Source organism: Bos javanicus, chromosome 29 (assembly GCF_032452875.1).
Source record: "Bos javanicus breed banteng chromosome 29, ARS-OSU_banteng_1.0, whole genome shotgun sequence".
Lineage (NCBI taxonomy): Eukaryota > Metazoa > Chordata > Mammalia > Artiodactyla > Bovidae > Bos > Bos javanicus.
Window position 1 is genome coordinate 20811421 of NC_083896.1, and position 19350 is coordinate 20830770.

Below are 19350 nucleotides of genomic sequence, written 5' to 3' on the forward strand. Positions count from 1 at the left end.
AATAAATGTGGATGCTAGCTGAATATGTTCACAACGTGGTTTGGAGGTTAAGCTAAGTGGTAGACAAAATTTCCTTAAAAAAAAAAAAATAGCATGATTGACTTTAATATTTTAAAATAATCTATATCATATTCTTTCCATCCACAAAAAAACCAAGTACAAGGAAAAACAACAAGGCAAAGAGTCAAGCACATATTTGAGTATTTGTTACGTGTAAAGCACAATACGAAGCCATAAAATACATGTGAACCTTGCCGTTAAAGTGGTCACCTTCAGAACAGATGCACTAAGTTTAAGTCTGGACCATTTACTGACATTATTTTGTTAGTAAATATTTAGTAGTCACATAAAAATAATTAATTATAAATACCTCTATTTTAAGCTCAAATTATTCCCTAGTCTGGTTCCCATCTCTTAGCCAAAATTCCAGTGATGTAAGCTTTTACCTTACCTATAAACCCAAAGAGAAAATTTACCATCATCTGTTTTGCTTTGATTTTAATTTCTAGTGAGAGATGCCCATCTTCTACTCTGTTGTACTCAAAATAGGAAAACATTTTAGAGTAATGGGAACCATTTACCTAGCAGAAAATTTGAGAAGCAAACAGGAAAGAAGACAAAGTGAATATGACAGAGCTTCCAATATTCATTTTCCATTTGTCTCCTAGTAAGAAAAAAAACTGATTTACACCTGACTATATCACTGAGGCAAAGGGACTGCAAGTCTCAGCCTACCTTTTAACTGGGTAGTTAGTGTTGGTTGCTTAGTCATTTCTGACTCTTTGCAAACCCATGGACTGTAGTCCACCAGGCCCCTCTGTCCATGGAATTCTCCAAGCAAGACTGCTGGAGTGGGTTGCTATTCCCTTCTCCGGGGATCTTCTTGACCCAGGGATCAAACCCGGGTCTCCTGCATTGCAGGCAGATTCTTTAGACTTTGAGACACCAAGGAAGCATAACTATTCTACTATGGCTAGCAAATGAGAAATATTTGGAAAAGGAGGATGGTGTGCCCCTATACCATGCTGCTATTCAAAAGGATGACCTAAGTGCTCTTGGATCATAAAGGCCAGGCTCAGAGAGCAGAGAGCTGAAGGAGCCCGGGTCCCGCTGACAGGGCCAACAGGTCCATTAGGCTCAGTAGGCACAGTGCTTTCATGACACTTATGGGAGACCATAAACATTTTACAATTGTTTTAAAATAAAAAAAATAAGTGAACTTTTAGGCTTAAGTATATATAGTATTAATATGTCATCTTTATATCAACAGTAACAAAACATTATATATATATCTTTGATGGGGGTATGAGCTGATGAAGGTAAGCATACTCCAGGTCCAGAAAATTTACAAGGCAGGCCTGCTTGCTGTCCATGAGAATCAACTAGCCCTGCATTTCCTCCTCGAAGTATATCCTAGATGACAGGAAGATGGAACTTCTATTTTACTTAAGCCACTACTACTTGGAATTTTCTGATACATACCAAGAAATTGAATCTCAACTGATTAAAGAGGTAGGTACTCACACTGACTTAAAAAAGGTACTCAGTTAATACAGGGTGAAAATCATGTATGACCAAACATGTCAAATATTGCATATGGGCCACTTCCTTTAATATTACCAGGCTGATAGCATTTGCTTCATCTTTCAATAGCTATGTTACGGATATATGTCTGTGTTCCTCCAAAATTCATATGTTGAAACCCTAATCCTCACAGGGATGGAATTAAGAGGTAGGGCCTTTGGGAAGTAATTATATGATGAGGGTAGAGTCCATCGTGCTCTTATAAGCAGATACACAGACAGTGCTCCTGCCTGATCCACCATGGAGGGCTACAAAGCGAAGACCACAGTCCACAGACCAGGAAAAGTGCTCTCATTAGACACCGAATATTTCAATATGTTAATTTTTGGCTTCTCAGCCTCTAGAACTGTAAGGAGGAAACATCTGTGGCCTGAGTCACCCGATCTATGCTGTTCTGTTACAGGAGCCAAAGCAGACCAAGACAAAGCAACTCTTCCTCCTGTACACTCCAGCTTTCTAGGTTCCGAGCTAAGGTTGGTGTTGTGAAAGTGAAACTCAGCCCTGGCTCTGGGCCACCTACCTGACATTACTAACAGTCTCTTCATCTATAAAAAGGAGTCATTACTAATTGCTACACAGGATAATGTGAAAAGATATGAGCATGTATAAAAATTCAAATTTAAGTACTATAAAAATGTCAGACACGCTTGTCTCCCTTACGTAATGTCTTCCCAAGTCTGTCCTTGAAGATTCTTTTAAGTAAGGGCACATAGGGGAAATGGGCACATTATTAAAATTTCAGGGCCAATTCCGCTTAGGAGGCACAAGACGTGTAGGAGTCACTGTAACGATGAATGGGATCAAGCTTTGTTTGATTTACAAACAAAGTATATTTTCAAGAATAAGTTCCCCCCGCAAACTGTTAAATAACATGCATACATATATGATATAGACTATAAAGTATATGTGCATGAGTATACATACATGTATCTCTTTGGTAATTATTTTGGTATGAAGTGAAGCCAAATTATTTTAGACATCAATTTTCAGATGTCTCAGTCCAAGTGGCTTAAATCTAGAACAGAGATAACTGTACTATACTTCACACTTCGCAGTGCCATCTTCTGACTATCAGTGGAAGTGCAGTTCCAGTAAAACGGCAGCACTGTTTAACTTCCTAGGGAAAATCTGACTGCCATTATTATCACTATTATTATTTAACATAGATTGAGTTCAAACAATAAGTCTGTTATTTTTAACAGACTTTCTCTTTTTTTGTAAAAGAAAAAAAATGACACTATTCCTGACACTATTCGCTATTCATGACATGGGGTATTGTGAAGGTTCGTGTGCACCAGATACCTTGGGTCATGAATACACATTGCACGTATGTGGATACACACTCTAGTCCCATGTGATTCTCAGCAGATCCTTTGTTTCTGAACTACCTTCCAAATGCCTGACATCATAGATTTTAGTGTTAACGTTCACTGTATAAGACCCAGACTTTGAAGCTATGCCTATTAAATCACTGGCTCAAATTTCACCTCTACCTTAGTAATTTTGTGATTTTAGATATATTAACTTCTCTAATCCTCAATGTCCTCATCTATAAAGTACTTTTATGAAGTACAAAAGAGCATTAATTAAAGTAATCCTACAGAAATGTGTAGTACAGTTCTTACACATAGAAATCTAACAATAACCTTTAACTACTATTATCATTTAAAAAATTAAATTATGACTCCAGGCAGTAAGACAACTTCCCCAGGATCGCACAGGTAGAAAGGGCTAAGCTGCGGTTAGGGCAGGTCAGTGTGATTCCCACCATAGGTTTCTAAGCTCCACAGTTGAAGCCTGGAAGCCATCTGGAGCCAAACAGTAGGACACTACAAGTCGCTGGTGTGACTCTGAAAAACGACATCCACAAATAAAGACAGTATTATACAAATACACGATTATTTTTCTTTCACAATAAAAACACAATAAAATGAAATGTTTTTGCAAGAACTATAAAGAAAGGCTCTTTTGTCATATTTACTTGTGAGCTTAGAGCATGAGAGGAAGTCACATATTTATAACTTCTCAATGTGTAAATCAGAACACAGGAGGCTATTGCAGATTTAGGGTCATTCCAGTGTTGTACGTTACACGCTAGGAGGCGCCACAGCACAGTGATGGGCTAAAGGGCTATTGGGTGTTTGACTTCAGGCTCCACTACCTAGGACCCTAGGGCTTCCCTTGTGGCTCAGCTGGTAAAGAATCTGCCCGCAATGTGGGAGACCTAAGTTTGAACCCTGGTTTGGGAAGATCCCCTGGGGAAGGGAAAGGCTACCCACTCCAGTATTCTGGCCTGGGGAATTCCATGAACTGACTGTATAGTCGATGGGGTTGCAAAGAGTCGGTCATGACTAAGTGACTTTCATTTCACCTGGGAGTCTGGGGCTTACCTGGTAGCTCAGTTGCTAAAGAATACACTTGCAAAGCAGAATAATCCCCATAGACAGAGAAGCTTGGCAGGCTACAGTCCACGGGGGTCACAGAGTCGGACAGGGCTGAGCGACTAAGCGCAACAGCACCTGGGAGCCTAGCGGGCTATAGTCCATGAGGTTGCAGAGTCAGACAGGAAGTGGGAAGTGTTAGTCACTCAGCTGTGTCCGACTCTTTGTGAACCCCATGGACTATAGGCCTCCAGGCTCCTCTGTCCGTGGAATTCTCCAGGCAAGAATACTGGAGTGGGTTGCCATTTATTTATTCAGGGGATCTTCCTGACCCAGGGATGGAACTCAGGCCTCCTGAGCTGCAGGCAGATTTTTTACCATCTGAGCCACAGAGGAACAGGAGGGAGCGACTAACACTTTCACTTTTTACTTTCACTTACAACTTTATAGCCGAGGACTAGTAGTCTAATCCCTGCAGTGCCTTAGTTTCCACAGATATAAAAGGGAAGCAATAATAGCAACCACTTCACAAGTAAGTCTTCTGTGAGGATTAACCTAGTTTAAGATATGATCTGTTAGCTCTTCACTATTATCAAATCATCTTTCAATTTCTTTATTACTCCAGAAGAACTAATACTGCAGAGAAGATGAGAACTAAGACAGTATGGATGACACAGTTCTATATTCTATTTAATACATAAAATTAATTGAATCAATTTGATTTTCCACATCAGTCAAAAGCAACTGATGCTAATGAAGGTGAGGGAGATCAACATTTTTATCAGGCTAAATATTATTCCTACTTGGTCTAAAAACTCAAATTTCCTGCCCCAAGTAGAAGAACAACAGGCGTTTATATAGCTTCATGTGCAGATCTTAGTTTTCATCGCCTCTTTATCATATACCTTGAACTGATGAACGTGAAGAAGGATGTTGAGGTAAGTTTTCATTCTTTTCATTGTTATCTATAAGATTTCACCTTACTGTCAAGTACTTTCTAAATAGAGTTACCCCTTGATAAATCCATGTCATACAGTTTTATATCATTCAGTTTATTTGAGCATTTTCTCAGTCCTCTGTAGAAAAGCACAGGAGGCAGAGAATTATTTTCATGTAACTTGACTGATAAATGCAGCCTGGTATGTGACAAGATACTCATCTATTAAATTTATTTACCTACATGTGAAAATAGGTGTGGTTTTTGTCAAAGCAGCACTGTCTTTCCATCTTTGTGACTTCAGCTACAATGTCCACGTTAAGCAAACGTGCAAGATACCAGTGTTGTAGATGCTACAGTTTCAAATATTGGTTTTCAAATATTCCTGTGCATAGAAAGCACCCAAATTCCACATTCAAATGAAAATTCCTTGGCCCTTTCCTCAGAAAATCTAATCTGTCTGCAGTAGGAACGAGGAAGTAGACTTTTTAATGTGTCCCTGGGGATTCTGACTTAGGTACACTGAGGAGTATACTTCGAGAAATATTGGTCTGACACATATATGTTTTCTACATAGAAGTACTGAAATTAACTTGCAAATTGTGTACTTATATAATACGGTTCCAATTTATCGAGTTTAAAAGTAACAATTTGGCTCCTTAAGAATGTTTTCAATGTAGCCTGTCCCACATCATGCAAACTTGCAGCTACTTGCCAGCGCAGTTTAGTTTCAGCAATTCTTATTTTTAAGTTATTTTTTTCTTCAGTGTGAATTTATACAGAGATTAGACATTATGGGTATTGCTATAGTGTCATTCATAAAATGATTCTCAGAAATGATGAGCTAAGATCCAGGAAAATATGGACTAAGTGTTTAATTTGCCCAAAACTCCTCCTCTGTAGTGATAAAACAGGTTCAGGTACAATGTGTTACAAGAATGTAAGGGCTGAGTGACAGAGAGTAAGCATCTGGCATACTGCAAGGCAATGATTAGTCCTCAACATTACTGGCTGAATCTGTGATTCAAAGGTTGTATACAATACCAAATTAAATAAAGACCTAGATAAGGGATTCAATAGTTTTCTAAATTGTAGTGGCAGAAAAAAATGTCTGCCTCCATTTTTATACGAACATTTTTCTATGAACTTTTCTTTGGAGAATGAGCTCACATCTCACTTTGTGGCATCTGAAGATGTTCTCAACATTATAAAGCTTACTCAACCATATCTGCTTCTTGCCAACATGCCACTTCAATTTTTCATGCGTTTCCTTATTTCCTTTATAATTCAAAGGATCCCCCCTCCACCTCCCAGCCCCACCTTTCCTGTCTAATACTAAGGACTTAATTTACTGCAAAGGCCTGCACTGAATGACTGCTAGCATAAGGGAAGACAAAGTTAAAAAGAAAATGACAGAAAGCAAAAAAAAGAGGAAAGCTCATGATTCCAGACTTTCTCTTCTACTCCTACCATCTCGGCTCATGCATTCAAAGTGCCCTAGGTATTAGGGTTCTCATTTCCTTCTGACGTCCCAGCCCTTCTCCACCAGATCAAGACTAACCGTACCCCACTGTGAGACTGCTTAATTTTAAAATTTAGAATCCTCAACTTGTCCAAAGGCTTGTTTGTATTTATGCTGTCCTACTTTAAGATATATCTTTTGATCCTGCCATCTTAAACTTGAAAAATGAACTTTCTTTAAAAGCATTTGTGTGATACAGTAATATAATTTCAATAACTATATGTAACATTTAACTAGACTAGCAACATTATTAACAACACAATTTGGAGCTGTCAAATTCAGAACAGAAGCTAGATCATCATACTCATTTTCTATACTATTTTTCTTGAGGGTGTTGTACATGTTTAAATCAGTGTTCCTAACTGGAACTGATTAGGGTGATTTAGAATTGACTTTCACATTGGCCTCAAATCATCCACATGAGCTGGGGAAATGCATTCTCCATTCAGGTGTATTTGTTTGTTTGCTTGTTTTTATCTATACTAAGGGAGGATGCGGCTGAGTTCCAAAATCTGTTCACCAACACTTTTGAGATGGTAGGATGACATCATTGACACAATGGACATGAGTTTGAGCAAACTCTATGAAATAATGAAGGACAGAGAAACCTGGAGTGCTACAGTCCATGGGTTCACAAAAAGTCAGACGTGCCTTAGTGACTGAACAACAAAACTTTTGTCTTACCTACACCAAGTGTAAGTTTTTATTAAAGACTGCTCTTTCTGACATGCAAGTACATTCTGTTAGGGTAAAATAAAATCTCTCTGATCCTTTCAATCAAATGATGTAAAACTAGTAATATATTGAGTTGTATTTCTCTGTGCTAGACATTACATTTTATGTACGTTAGTTTATTTGATCTTCTTGACAAATCTATGAGAAAGGCAATGTTATCGCCTCTTCATTGATGAGAAAAATGTGGCTGTGTTAGTCATTCAGTCGTGTCTGACTCTCTGCGATTCCATGGACTGCAGCCTGCCAGGTTCCTCTGGCCATGGAATTCTCTAGACAAAAATATTGGAGTGGGTAGCCCTGCTCTTCTCCAGGGGATCTTCCCGACCCAGGGTCTCCCGCACTGCAGGCAGATTCTTTACCATCTGAGCCACAAGGGAAGCCCAAAGGGATGTTAACTGACATTTCTAAACTCATGTGGCTAGTATGGCTGACTCAGAGTCTGTTTGTTGTTCTATGTTCTTTGGATTTAACACATAGGATCCCACAAACACTTTCTGTAATCTCTACCTCATTAACCTCAAACTCTCACTGGGTAAGTGTTTTTAGAAGCTCAGAGTTGTGTGTTGAACAGTCTGAAGGATGTGCAACTAGAAACTCTTTTGATGATAAACAGGAGCAAGTCACAGAAAGTCACATCATCTATAGGGACATGAGATAAAGGCTGGCCTGGAATCTGCATTAGTCTTTGTCGATACCTTAGCTCAGCCGAAAGGACTACTTTAGAAGGCGCAGGCCATTGCATGCTTTTTGTTCCATGTTCTCCTAAGGAGCATTTTCACTGAGTTCAATTTTCTCCAGACCCTAGCCCTAGACGAATCATATCAGGAATAAACTATGAGTTTATTATTTTGGCTGTGTCAGTCAAGAACTTTGAAATTCACTTAGGGGAATGATTTACTTTGATTTTTAATAAAATATTAAATTTTGACTTCTTGAGGTATCTAATATAAAAATCAACACACTACACTAAATTTTAATTTCTACACATAGTAATAGCTAACATGCTTTAGGATTTCTTGAAGGACCAAAAATATAACGATGTGTATGCACTGAAATAGAACTTAAATATCCTTTCTTCAATCCTAATGGCATTAAATGTTGGGCATTATTATTTCCCATTTTATAGATGAGAAAGTTAAGTCTCAGAATAGTTAAGAAATATATCCAAAGGAAGCAAGTTAATGATACGCATGTGTAGAATAAAATCTATTACCACTTCACCCTAAAAAATGTTACTAACTATAAATTGTTGACAGGCTATGATGAAAGTATAGAGATATATAAACCAAACAAAATGTAATATCACCATAAATTAAAGCTAGACATGAACATATTTAGGAACTAAGATAGTTCAGTATGCTACTCATTGAACAATACCACACAGTTGCAGTATAGGTTTAATAGGAAAGGAATATGTAAGCAAATCTAGGAAATACACTTAAAGAAAAGAGTTTCAAAGAGAAGATTCCAAAGGTACAAAAAATATTCCCTTACAATAGAAGTCAAAAGCCAAGAGGAACCATTATTGGTGTGTCTCTTATAAGGTAAACTCTGTACAAATGTGAGAACTCATTTGTAATGCTGCTTTGGGTTTTGAAAATGCCCTGGGATCTTTTTAAAGCCAACTCATTCTTCAAAAAAACAGCTGAATACAGGTGAACAAATGGTGTCCAATTCATTATTGTAATTCCCTTTGAATATAGCCTGTTGTTCTGTCATGATTCTATCTGGTCAGAGAACTTAAATTACTTTATACTCTACAATAACTAGAATAGCTCTGGATATAAGGTAGGCAGCAATTATACCAATGCGGCTTACTTACAGAGGAGATGATGTGGACAGTGGTCATATGATAGAAGAGAGAAGCAGTGCAGAAAGTTCTGGGTTCTTGTTTTGGTTTCCTCTGGTCTCAGTCATCCTGGACCTTGGTTTTCTCACTTCTAATATGACGGGCTTTTGATGAGAATACAACCTTACATTCACAGCACGCTTCCCGATAACAGACTCTTTAAAGTACACTCAAAGAGATTAAAACACTCGAAAGCAACACCAAACAAGTCAGACATAATTGCAATGCAATCACTACCTATAGTATAATGATGTCTCCTAGTGTTTATGAAAGCATTTTCAGAGCACAGCGTTTATTTGGTTGAACTTTAGCTTGTGTCTGAATAAAATGGTTTACTTTTGATATTTTGTTTTTTGTATCTTATAAACATGAAGCAACATTTCTAAATGTCCCAGTAAACACATGCCCTTTTCTGATGCAGATTTAACATGATCTATGCCTTTTCTTTACCCTTAGCAGCAAATTATACCCTGTTCTATGATCCACTCAACTGACATACAGACACATATGCATGCACACAGCGTAATCTATGGCAGAAATATATACATTGTTTTCATTTAATGATCAGAATTCCATGGTACAACTATGAAGAGTTTGTGATAAATATATGCATGCTAGTTGAGAGCACACGATCTCTAGAGCTGTTTTCAAAGCTGGTTTAATATAAAGTCCCTTTTATGTGTTGTTTCTTAAGACATATAGTAGTTAAGCTTTTTCTATATTAACAGTTCTCAAACTGTTGTCAATAGTAGAAAAAAATATACATTTTCTTTCCATAATTTTCCTAAATGTCTATACTTTATAGAGTTTGCTGATGCATGATGAAATTGATTAACAAGTAGAAAATAAAGCTGTAGAAACTTTTATACCAATCTTGCCTATGCAGCTTGAACACATCCTTTTTTATTCATTGATGCTTATGCTCACGGTATTGACTTAAAAATGTATGCACTTAAAATGCAATTTAATTTACTTGTAGCTATATAAGTTAAATATCTAAGTATGTACTTTTGTGCTCAATTATATTCTACATGGTAAAAGTAAATGTCACAATTTTTCATGATGTTCATGAAAGTCCACAGCACTTGGCCGTCAAAACATATTTTAAAGAGCAAGGAGAGTTACCAGGTAATCCTCATTATTTCTCCTGCTTCCCCTCTTTTTTGGCAAACTTTTCTTTCTTTTGCATGATAACTGTCACTCTAGTGAATTTTGTGTCTTCCAACTGATTTGCAGCCAAGTTTTCATTTATTCTGCTTTGTCCAGATCAATCACAGAAACAAAAATTTCATGAAAATATTAACCATATAGTACTACCTGCATGGGCTAAATCTGTTAAGCACTTTTACGTTCCAGGAAATATGATAAACTATTTTTTTAGGTGTACTCAGTCTTTACCACAGCCCCCTCTTATTTTCTACATCAGGAAACTGCAAAAAGAGGATAAGCAATTTATCTAACATCACACAACTAGCAAATGTTGAGCAATATTAAAGTCAATTCACCTCAGTTCAGTACAGTCACTCAGTCGTGTCTGACTCTTTGCGACCCCATGAACCGCAGCACACCAGGCCTCCATATACATCATCAACCCCTGGAGTTTACCCAAACTCATGTCCATTGAGTCGGCGATGCCATCCAACCATCTCTTCCTCTGCCAATCCCTTCTCCTCCTGCCTTCAATCTTTCCCATCATCAGGGTCTTTTCAAATGAGTCAGCTGGCCTGGCGTCGGGCGGCCAAAGTATTGGAGTTTCAGCTTTAACATCAGTCCTTCCAATGAACACCCAGGGCTGATCTCCTTTAGGATGGACTGGTTGGTTCTCCTTGCAGTCCAAGGGACTCTCAAGAGTCTTCTCCAACACTACAGTTCAAAAGCATCAATTCTTCAGTGCTCAGCTTTCTTTGTAGTCCAACTCTCACATCCATATGTGACTACTGGAAAAACCATAGCCTTGACTAGACGGACCTTTGTTGGCAAAGTAATGTCTCTGCTTTTGAATATGCTGTCTAGGTTGGTCATAACTTTCTTTCCAAGGAGTAAGTGTTTTTTAATTTCATGGCTGCAGTCACTATCTACAGTGATTTTAGAGCCCAGAAAAATAAAGTCAACCACTGTTTCCACTGTTTCCCCATCTATTTCCCATAAAGTGATGGGACCAGATGCCATGATCTTTGTTTTCTGAATGTTGAGCTTTAAGCCAACTTTTTCACTCTCCTCTTTCACTTTCATCAAGAGGCTCTTTAGTAGTTCTTCACTTTCTGCCATAAGAGTAGTGTTATCTGAGGTGATTGATATTTCTCCCCCAATCTTGATTCCAGCTTGTGTTTCATCCAGCTCAGCATTTCTCATGATGTACTCTGCATGTACGTTAAATAAGCAAGGTGACAATATACAGCCTTGACGTACTCCTTTTCCTATTTGGAACCAGTCTGTTCCATGTCCAGTTCGAACTGTTGCTTCCTGACCTGCATACAGGTTTCTCAAAAGAAACGTCAGCTGGTCTGGTATTCCCACCTCTTTCAGAATTTTCCACAGTTTATTATGATCCAAACAGTCAAAAGACTTTGGGATAGCCAATAAAGTGGAAATAGATGTTTTTCTGGAACTCTCTGGCTTTTTTGATGATCCAGTGGATGATGGCAATTTGATCTCCTGATTCCTCTGCCTTTTCTAAAACCAGCTTGAACATCTGGAGGTTCACGGTTCACATACTGCTGAAGCCTGGCTTGGAGAATTTTGAGCATTACTTTATTAGCCTGTGAGATGAGTGCAATTGTGTGGTAGTTTTAGCATCCTTTGGCATTGCCTTTTTTTGGGATTCGAATGAAAACTGACCTTTTCCAGTCCTGTGGCCACTACTGAGTTTTCCAAATTTGCTGGCATATTGAGTGCAGCACTTTCACAGCATCATCTTTTAGGATTTGAAATAGCTCAACTGGAATTCCACACCTCTACTAGCTTTGTTCATAGTGATATTTCCTAAGGCCCACTGGACATTGCAGTCCAGGATGTCTGGCTCTAGGTGAGTGATCACACCATTGTGATTATCTTGGTCGTGAAGCTCTTTTTTGTACAGTTCTTCTGTGTATTCTTGCCACCTTTTCTTAATATCTCTGCTTCTGTTAGATCCATACCATTTGTGTCCTTTATTGAGCCCATCTTTGCATGAAATGTTCCCTTGGTATCTCTAATTTTCTTGAAGAGATCTCTAGTCTTTCCCATTCTATTGTTTTTCTATTTCTTTGTTTTGATTGCTGAAGAAGGCTTTTTTTATCTCTCCTTGCTATTCTTTGGAACTCTGCATTCAAATGGGTATATTTTTCCTTTTCTCCTTTGTTTTTCACTTCTCTTTTTACAGCTATTAAAGTCGATTACAAAATACTTTTTCTTTCGTTATCATCAGCAAAAGTTATTTCTAATACTGCTTAATTGGCATTATTTGTTCTTTCCTCTGTTCACACTTGAACCTTTGTTTAAAATATTGTTAATATTTATTCAACTTTATTTATAAATATTTATGAACATAACTAGATTCTAGGTATATGTATTTGTAACTAATTTATTATTTAATTGCCTTGATGCCTTATGTAACAACTAACTAACTTTTGATGTGTGATAATGAAAAGATCTCTGAATGTTAATATATGAAGATAAGTTTAAATGGATTTTTTTGGGGTTTTCTAGAGAAGAAAGTTTAATATTAAACATTATCTCCTTAAGCAGGGTACTTAACTTATTTAGCACTATTTATTAAAAAAAGATTTTCTTCTAGAAGTCAGTCAAAAATAGGCACCCATTCACCCAACCACACACCAACACTCTCATAACATACATGAAAAGCATAATTTCATTACATCCATATAGCCCTGCCAATGGTTGCCATGATTTTTGCTTCCTGGTGGGTAGATCAAGTTCTCTCTTTCAATTATATAGAGTTTTGTCTGGGACAATTGTACCATCAATTCAATTTGAGAAGTCTCTTTCGCTGGTTATAAATAAAATTTAATGCACAAAGATAGTCCCCAAATAAGTCATTTTAAAAAAAAAAAACTGCTATAGGAAACAGGCAATTAAGATGCACAAAAGGAATTTAAAAAGTCAACACATTTTTGTTAATATCCTCTTAGCCTAGAAAATACATTTCTCTAATGCAGTTACACAGAATGGAGCAATTTCTGCCAAGACATTTATGCTGGGTCATACAAAGGTGGGTAGAGTGTAAGACTTATTGTGTTCAGGGCTTGGGACAAAGAATATATATACTTCCACAGATCAATGTGGGGAAGTTATAGTAAGACTCCTACCAATATCAAATTTATTTTGTTTAAAAATAAAATATTTTGGTGCTTATTGGGTTATTACTATAACTCATCTTTCCTTTATCCTATCCATCAACTTGGTTAGATTAAGGGTGGGGCAAATAGGAGCCTGGGGCATCTTCGATATGTAGTACCATCTAATAATAGATTCCAAAATAAACACGTGGTATGACTGCTGGTCAGAGGGCCCAGGACACACCTCTAAGGTGACTCCTGTTGGGAGAACTATAACCGACCATCTGCTTAAAGTTCTTGCTTGATGGAAAACCACCAGAAGTCAGTAAACCTTCCCTCCTCCCTGCCATGTTCTCTCCCCATTAAGTCATTTAAAGCCAAAGGTATTAAGAGCAGAATCACAGCAGAAAGGAACAAGAGGTTCAGCAGAATAAAGTATGAGCCTTCTCCAGCACTCCATGGGTCCCTTTCACCAAGAACTTCTAAAGACTTTTTTCACCCTACTATTCCTTTCTATACCTATACTGCTTCTTTGTGAAGTGAATTGCTGGCTGCCTTCGAATAACATTTAATGCTTCTACAGAATAAGGCTGTTGAAAAAGTATAGTCAATCTACTCCGAAGATATATTTGCTTTCTTTGATCACATTTATTTGTGCATAGGTTAAATGGCTTTATGCATTAGCTACATTATTCATAACTTTAACTCATTAAAAAAATTTATATGTACTTTATAAACAGGAGAGACAATATGCTAGAAAATTAAACAGCTCTTTTTAAATCTATGAGGTTTAGCTGTAAAACAGAGAACAGTTCTTGGCTACTGTTGAAGGTGAACATTTAGCTTTCTTTCAGGACAAATTAGGCTTCCAGGGTGGGTGCTAGTGGTAAAGAACCCACCTGCCCATGCAGGAGACATAAGAGGCATGAGTTTGATCCCTGGAAGAGGCATGACAACCCACTCTAGTATTCTCGCCTGAAGAATCCCATGGACAGAGGAGCCTGGCGGGCTACACTCCATAGGGTCACAGACAGCTGGACACAACTGAAGTGACTTAGCATGTACACACACAGGACAAATTAAGTAGCTCTGACTGAGGGGCATAAATGTTCACTATGGTGAAAACGATGAATTTTTTTGTGCTTCAGCATCTAAGTTGCTACAGAAAATATAGGCATAAGAACAAACAAAAACAGAAAGCTATTCAAAAATTCATATTTAAAAGGCAGAACTGCTTTAGAGTTTTCATCCCTGTGGGTAGAATACTATTATATAGTAACCATCCTTCTCTAATTGCAGCATTTGCTTTAGTGAACACATCCCTTTACCTTAAAACAGAACTGAATTTAGCCCTATTGGAAGGGCTATACCCAGAAAAGAGATGTTGAAACAAATACACATCAAAAGTCTCAGATCTACATTTTTAATACTTTGAAAAGAACTTAATAATAAAAGACAAGTGATAATACCCAAAAGATATAGGAAAATCTTGAAACTGCCACCCTCTGCTAATACATTCAACACGACTGAAGCAGGTGAAATGCCTTTGGCTTCACGTACAGGACCACTGACAAGAAATGAAGTTAGCCAGAAGTCTTTGGCTAGAAAACCCACTCTCACAGGTGGCCATAGCTTAACTACAACAGTTTTTTTCTCAGCAGGACAATAAGCTCATCTCGACTAATGCAATTATTCTTGCAAACCTGTTCAGCTCAGGTTCTAACCCACACATTAACTGAATGCCTACAAGAACTCTTAATTATTACAAAGAGAATAGGCTTCTGCTAGAGTCCACTGAAATCATAAGCTCTTCTTGGCAAAATGACATATTGATAGTTCCAAATTCATTGTCAAGTTCTCAGATTTTCACAAAGTAGTCTGGGTATCCCATAAGATTAATTGTTACAGACTAATCACAATAATAAGACATACCGCCCATTAGGAAAAGTTTTACTCTTTTAGGCCCAGTGTGTTTTTTTTGTTGAGTGGGCAAGAGGGAAAATTTAAAGAAGACTGGTCAGTTTTCACATACCATAAACACTGCAGATATTTCCTATCTAAAGCAAGCCAGGAAAAAAAAAAAATAAAGTAAGCTAGGGACAGCTCATTCAGTTTTTGCTGTAAAATGTGCACTGACTATTTTAAAAATTTTTCTTTATAAGAATTAAGTTTTATAAGCCGATGGCTCTTTGTTTTTGCATTATGTAACCAACATTAAAACTTTGGAAGCTAGAGACTATAGAGTTTTCTGGGTCACTTAACTTATAGTGTCCTTAAAAAGCAAATGTACTTTTGGAACACTAAGGATTCACTGTACTTAAAAATCATTGTGGGCAGAATTTCCATTGTTTAAATATTTATAATTTTCTGAATATATTGATAAGCACCTACTCAAGTGCCCCAAACTTGGAGAATTTGCTTTCTCTAGAAGAATCCACAAGTAATTACTAAACCGTAACACAAGAGTTCAAAGTGGCAGGACACTTTAAAAAATAACTGTTATGCATGATTTGCACTGAATTGTTTAGACCTAGACACAAACATTAAAATGGGCTCTGTAACTGGAACAAGTTATTATAGTATCGGAAGGCAGTGATTTTAAAACCATCTGCATTTTGTGAATTCCAGTAATGAGCAACCCTAAAAGAAAATAAAGCATCCGATTTATATTGCATTTTAGCCTAGGAAAGTTACCTGGGTTTTGTTTGCAAGCAAAGACTAAGTTCTTCAACTCTTGGGGCTACATCAAACAGTCCTCACACTCAGAAGAAAGTTGGGGTACAAGAGCCTGATAGAGGGTGTGTCCACTAGAAGTGGAATCAAGAATTTCACTGCCCTGATTTTTCACAGATAATGACTTTCCTTTATACTTCTCAATTTCAGAATTAGATATAATCCTATTTCCTCTCTTTATTATCCACCAGACACATAATCAGATAATGTTTCCATTCACATAGATTTGAAAAGATTCTCATCCTGTGTGGGTCATTTTATTTTATAGTGGCCAAGGCAGAGAGACTGCTGCCAATATGATGTTCAGGCCATGCAGAAATAAAGGCTCAGTCCTGGGCAATGAAACAGTCCACCTTTGTTTTGCCCTTGTGGAAGAAGAATGCAAACCTATCACCAACTTTGGGACTTGATCAACAGTGGGGAGTCACAAAACTCTTTTCAATCACTGCATTTTAAACCTTCACTAAAAATAGCTCCTCTGTGCTTGGGCTTAATGTCCCATCTATGGCCAGTAATGGAATACACTACTTAATTGTTTCTGACTAGGGTCCTTGCATCAGCACTCTGAGAGTGTCTTCTAACTTTTAATCGCCTGTGTGCTCTTTAATTAGACCTGCTCACAGGACAGCCAAGAGCAGTCAGCCCACTCAAGATGTTAAAACAGTCTATTTCACAAGTCCAGGAACTTTTGTACATGGCTAACCATTTCCTAAGATTTGTCATTTTTTTCCTGTGCCTTAAAATCAGACACACTGAGGGGAGGAGGTCATCTCTGTGGCTATTGAGACAGCTCCAATGTACAGAGACACTGCTTGGTGACAACCCTCTCCTTGTCTATCGAATTCCCTTCTTTATGTGGTCTCCTATCCGCGTGTTATCTGTCGGCTATCACTAGGGCTGGAGGGAAACGCGTCTTTGAAAGGAATACTCGGTCTCCTCACTGGGAGGAATACGAGAATTTCTTTAAGGACTCGGATAACTAGAAAAGGGTTCCACTTCCCCAGAAGAATTTCAGAGTCGGAATTATAGAGACCTCCCACCAAGCCCTCCGCCCAACTTAGGCGGGAGATGCAAACGGCCGAGGTGTCTGTCCTTGGCCCTCACCGGTGACCTGCCGGCAGCGCCCCTCGCCTCGGGTCACTCACGCTCCCGGACTCACCTGGTGCCGAGGACCAGCGCCGGCAGGAGAGGCAGCAAGTAGTGCGCTGGGCTGAATTTCATGCTTGTCACCTGCCGGGGTCCTCCTTTCCTCGCTGCCTCCGCTCCCCCGCTTCCTCCTCCAGGTCCCGTCGCTCCTCCTCGGTGCCCGGCTCTGTCCCCGGCTCTGAGCCCTCTCCAGCAGCGGACGGAAGTAAACCGACAAACGGACGGCCGCCTCGCGAAGGCAGGCGCTGAGAGCGGGGAGTATCTTCGGGAGTGATGTCACCAGCGAGGCGAGCCCTGCCCCGGATTGTTCGGCGGCGCCGCTCCCGAGCCCGGAGGGCGCGCTGTCACCCGCGCCGCAGGCGGCGCGCGGGGCGGGAGGGGTGCCCGGCGATGGCCCCGCGCGCTCGGGCAACGGGCTGCGCTCACTCGGCTGCACGTCCCGGGCCCCGGGAGCTGGTCTTTTATTCCCGCTTGCCCAGAGGATGGGGAGGTGCGGGGCGGGGGCCAGGGGAGAAACCTAGTCTGCCAGTAACTGAACCTGCATCCGCGGCAGGAGGTGAGCCAGAATGCACTGGGGAAGATTCTCAGAGGCTCAGAGTCACAGGCAAGACCCCCCACCTGGTTAAAGCGTGTTTGGAAAAACGGTGCTCCGGAGGGAGAGAGTGTTTAAAACGTTAACTCGAATTACAAACGCGTAATGACTCGTCGGATGCGAATGGAAGGACTGGAGGAGTGAAGAGCGTCCAGAAATGCACCCTGAGCCCCTATCGCTATTGCGAGCTTCTTAGTCCGCAAAACGTGGACTGGGAAGAGGTTTCCGGACACTTAAGATGTCTGTGGCTTCTGTGTTTTGAAGATTTCTGATTTTCCTATAATTTCAGTTTATCTATTTGTACCACCAGCTGGCAGTGGGGTTGCAGCTCGTGGTGCCCCAGTTGCACACACCTAAAGGGTGGCTTGTCTTCAGGTGTGGAACTATAACTAAAGAAGTCATCAAAATATTAACGGTAATTAACTCGGAGTGGTAGTACTGGAAGGCAGAAGGTTTTATCTGTCTTCCCCACCCCCACCCCCCGCATATTTTCCAAATTTTCTATAATGAACACCTGATATTTACTAAGCTTTATTTTGAAAAATTAATAAGGGAAATGAAATAACAGAACTCTAACACAAAATAACATTTTGCAAGTAACCTAGAAAATAGAGCCAACTTTATCTAAGAGATGTTCAGTTCTAGGATATTTGTAACATGGTGTGTGTGTGTGCTTATGTGTACTCCAGCAGAGAATATGTATGCCTGCTAAGTCTCTTCAAGTCCTGTCCAACTCTTTGGGCCCCTATGGACTGTAGCCCGCTAGGCTCTTCTGTCCAGATATTCTCCAGTCCAGAACACTGGAGTGGGTTTCCATGCCCTCTTCCAGGGGATCTTCCCAACCCGGGGATCAAACCCACATCTCTTACATCTTCTGCATTGGCATGGCAGGCGGGTTCTTTACCGCTGCTGCTGCTAAGTCGCTTCAGTTGTGTCCGACTCTGTGCGACCCCGTAGACGGCAGCCCATCAGGCTCCCCTTCCCTGGGATTCTCCAGGCAAGAACACTGGAGTGGGTTGCCATTTCCTTCTCCAATGCATCCAAGTGAAAAGTGAAAAGGAACTCGCTCAGTCGTGTCTGACTCTTTGCGACCCCATGGACTGCAGCCTACCGGCTCCTCCGTCTGTGGGATTTTCCAGGCAAGAGTACTGGAGTGGGGTGCCATCGCCTTCTCCGTTACCACTAGCTATATATATATATATATACACACATACATATATATACACATATATATTTATATACATACACACATATACATATATACACATATACATATATATATATATATTCCAGCAGGATATCCTTGTTAAATAAATGTTTAAAAAGAACTACTGCATATATTATTTCATTTGATTGCTACAAGAGCCAATCTAGAGAAATACAAATAATTCCTATTATAGAGCTGAGGAAATATCTCATCAAGATCAGAATTTTAAAAACTGTGTTCTTCTAAATCTTAAGCAAATTCTACTGTTGCCTGGACTATCATACCTAGCATAACAAATTCAGTGATTAACACAAAGTTGATGTTCAGTAACTGCTGACATGCACCAAAGACCCTAGAGGGCAAAGGTCAGATGTTCTCCAGGAATTC

At 39.3% G+C, this 19350-nt stretch overlaps 1 protein-coding gene across 2 annotated transcripts in view; it reads right to left on the bottom strand.

Moving 5' to 3' along the window:
- Positions 1-17758, bottom strand: part of LUZP2 (leucine zipper protein 2) — a 518912-nt gene extending 501154 nt beyond the window's left edge. The window contains exon 1 of one of the 2 annotated variants that reach the window (XM_061406186.1): positions 17178-17758. In XM_061406186.1, coding sequence (XP_061262170.1) covers positions 17178-17239 — 62 coding nt within the window. In that variant the 5' untranslated portion in view covers positions 17240-17758. The remainder of the gene's footprint in view (positions 1-17177) is intronic. The other variant, XM_061406187.1, reaches the window with a different exon arrangement.
- Between the last annotated feature and the right edge of the window lie 1592 nt (positions 17759-19350).